Raw genomic sequence first — 3,726 nt, forward strand, 5'->3', positions numbered from 1 at the left:
AGGCGGTTTTAAAATGTTTTAAATGCTTATTAATTTCAAAATGGCGTTGCTCCTCCACCCAATTTAATTATAATTTATCGATTTTATTGTATTTATTTGTTTTTTTAACAAGCAGAAGAAAAAAAAAAAACAAAACTTTATTCGAAAAATTTAAATTAATAGAAAGTTTTTTATTTTATATATAAAATTTTTTTTTTTTTTTTTTAAATTTATGTATAACAAAAATAATTACCTTAGGAAATTTTTTTTTTTTTTTTTGAAGGATGGCTTATTTAATTATTAAATATAATAAACCTTATTTTATATATTATGTTTAATAATTAAAAATTAATTATAACGAAAAAAAAGAAGATGAAAAAAAAATTACAAAATCTTAAAAAAAAAAAAGTTATTTTAAAACTTTTACAAAAAAAAAAAAAAAAATTATGAATAAATTACTATAATGATAGAAATAAAATATAAAAAAAAAAAAAAAGGAATTTTTTTCTCATCAAAAATGGTTTCCCTTCCTCGCCCCCCACCTTCCCGTAAGTTTTCCCTTTTTCGTGATATTTTTTCTTCTAGACTTTTATGAAAGAAAAAGAAAAAAAGGGGGGGATGGAAAAAAAAGGCTTAGTTTAAATTTGTGAAAATGTAGTAAGTGTATGATAGTAAAATGTTATTAGGGTTTTTATAACAATTTATTAGTTTTTTGTTTTTCCTTTTTCTTCCCCTTTTCCCTCGCCCCCCGTTACATTTAAAAATTTAATTTTTTTTTTTTGTTCGTTTTAGAAGTAACGATTGAATATTATCGAGGTTTGCCACAAATTACTGTGCCATTGCCGAGCAGGAAAGAAAAATGTAGATTTACTTTAAGACCCGTGAGCAACACGGTGGGTGATTTTTTAAATATGCTTTGCACAGAAGATCGTGGAATCGATCACGTTTCCGTAAGCACTCCAACGGGTATAAGAATAGCAAGTTCAAATACAATCGAAGCTTTAATGGAAGAAGATTTTCGTCTTATTATAAATGACGTTTGCTATTATGTAAAAACTCCAAAGCAAGAAAAATTAAGTCCGGTGAGTACAAAAACTGTTTTTAACAAAAAAAATATGTCTTAAGTCTTTATAATTTTTAAAAGAAAATAATGATTTTTTTTTTCTTGAACGGTTACAGAATTTTAATTTTCCCTCCTCCCTCCACCTCCCCCATTTTTTGTTTCCTGTCGTTAAAAAAAAAAATTTTTTTATTTTGTGAAAGCGAAATTCGAAAATAAAAAACAAAGAAAAAAATTATTTTTAGTTTTATTATTTATTTATTTCTATTATTTATAAAAATAACTTTTTTTTTATATATAACGACTGCCACGTTTTTCATTTTTTTTGTATCCCAACGTTTGTTTTAAAGCTCTCGAATGTTCCATATGCGTGAAAAAAAAAATTATTTTATTATCGATTTTTCATTTTTAAGATTTTCACACGTGAAAAGCTAAACGTGTTATATTATTTTTCGTAAATATTATGTTATGTAATGATATTATTTCGACTAGGTTTTAATAAATTTTTTTTTTTTTTTTTTTAATTTAAATAAATAAATTTTATTAACGTAATGTCATTCATTGCTTTCATTTTAGTTTTTTTTTTAAAAATTGTTTTGTTTTTTATTTCGTGCAGGAAGAAATAGAACGATTATCTGACGTAAAAAATTTAGTACATCAATTATACGAAGCTTTAAACGTTGAAGAACATCAAATAAAAAAAGAAAGAGAATTGTGCACACGTTTAGAAGAATTAAAATTAGAATTAGAACCAATGGAAGAGGTAAAGAAGTACAAAAAAGAACCTTTTTTTGACAGTCAATAAGAAGAAAAAAGTTTTTTTTTTTTTTTTTTTATTAATTAATTATTTAATAACATTTTATTTTATCGATTTCAATATTTGTTGTACCTTTTTATTGTTGTAATTTTTTTTTGTTTTAAATAAATAAGAACGCTTCACTGAATGATTAAAATTCTATTTAGAAATTACGTAAAAATTATTTGGAATCAATTAAAATGAGAAATGACATTGGTTAAAAGTTTTTTTTTAACGTTTAAAAAGGAAAAGGAAAAGGACAATGAATGGGAAAAGGTTTTCGAAACGATTTGAATTTGTGTTCGAAATGTTCTCAATTCATTAATAATTAATTTATTAATTAATTTTTTTTTTATTCGCTCTGATAAAATTAAAACAAAAAAGAAAAAGAAGAATTATTTTCGTTATAAAGTTTTATAAACTTTTACTTTTTAGAAAAAAAACGAACTTCACAAATCGGCGGAAAGGCAAACAAATGTATTGACATGGATCGGACTTGGTCTGATGTCTGTTCAATTTGGAATTTTGGCCAGGTATCACATGAACACACATAAAATTTTCTTTTTTTTCGTAAATAGGTTCAAAACGTTTCGTTTAATATCGTTTTTTTTTTTTTAAATTATTTTAATTATTTATGTTAATAAAAATTATGATTACTTAAAATATTCATTCATTAAATTTTAGGTTGACGTGGTGGGAATATTCTTGGGACATTATGGAACCTGTTACTTATTTTGTTACTTACGGCACTGCCATGGCTGGATACGCTTATTATGTACTTACAAAGCAGGTGAGTAACAAAACGTTCAAACTGTAAATTTTTTTCTTTTTTTCCCTATTTTCCTTTTTTTTTAATTAGAAATACCGAAGGGGAAAAAAGGGAAAAAAAATTTACTTTGGGGAATTTTTAATTTTCTTTGCATGTCTCAAACTCATGAAATTCTTCTGTCGTTACGATGTCATTAATTTTTGATTTAATATTTTTTTGCTCCCGCTGTTGTTTGTTGTGTTTTTTTAAAAAATTAGTTCAGTTCGTAGTTCAGGGTTCAGAAAAAACTTTTAAAAAAAAAAAATTTATTTTTCAATAAAAATAATTCATTCCCTTGTTGTTTTTTGTTTTTAGGAATATATATTACCCGATGTTAAAGACAGACAGTACCTAATAACAATGCATAAAAAGGCTAAAAAAGTAGGTTTAGATTTGGAAAAGTATAATAAAATTAAGGAACAAATATATAAAATTGAGCACGATTTAAGAAGACTGAGAGATCCTTTGCAAGTACGTATTTCTTTCAATACTTTATTATCATTATCATTATATTTTGCTATCGAAAATTTTGATCGGAAAAAAAATAGGATTATTATTATTATTTATATAATAATATGATGAAAAAAAAAAAACTATTATTATAGATTCATTTACCACCTTCTCACATGATCGATTCATCAATAAAAAAATCATCGAATCCGTTCGCCAAAGCATTTTCTATATTTAAAAATAAAACGAAAAATGTTAATAATAATAATACTACTACTACTACTACTACTACTACTACTTCGTCGAATAGCGAAAGAAAAAGCTCATAACTAAATAAATAAGATTTATTATTATTATTATTATTATTTTACTTATCTCTTCACATTTTGTATATATGCGGGCTTTATCGTCCGAATGAATTGTTGCTCCTGCAAAATTATTCAGTATCGTTTTTTTTGTATTATTATTATTATTATTTTTTAAAAGGAAAAAAAAGATTTTTAATATTTTTTTATTTTTATTTTATACATTTATCAGTATGAAAACAGCGAAATGAATTTCTTTTGTTTACTTATGTAGAGAACTTAGAGAAAAATAATCAATCATTTTAAAACGTCCATTTACTCTTCTTCA

The 3,726-nt window shown here is 23.9% G+C and overlaps 1 protein-coding gene across 1 annotated transcript; it reads left to right on the plus strand.

The window, feature by feature from the left end:
* Positions 1–890: 890 nt before the first annotated feature.
* Positions 891–3,422, plus strand: Phum_PHUM183570 (uncharacterized protein; the record flags this gene model as incomplete). The annotated part of the gene is made up of 7 exons (XM_002425181.1): positions 891–1,061; positions 1,656–1,810; positions 2,088–2,111; positions 2,303–2,368; positions 2,520–2,625; positions 2,959–3,114; positions 3,249–3,422. 7 exons carry the CDS (start codon positions 891–893, stop codon positions 3,420–3,422), a joined length of 852 nt encoding a protein of 283 aa, XP_002425226.1.
* Between the last annotated feature and the right edge of the window lie 304 nt (positions 3,423–3,726).

This window comes from Pediculus humanus, genomic scaffold, assembly GCF_000006295.1.
Source record: "Pediculus humanus corporis 1103172107532 genomic scaffold, whole genome shotgun sequence".
Taxonomy (NCBI): Eukaryota; Metazoa; Arthropoda; class Insecta; order Psocodea; family Pediculidae; genus Pediculus; species Pediculus humanus.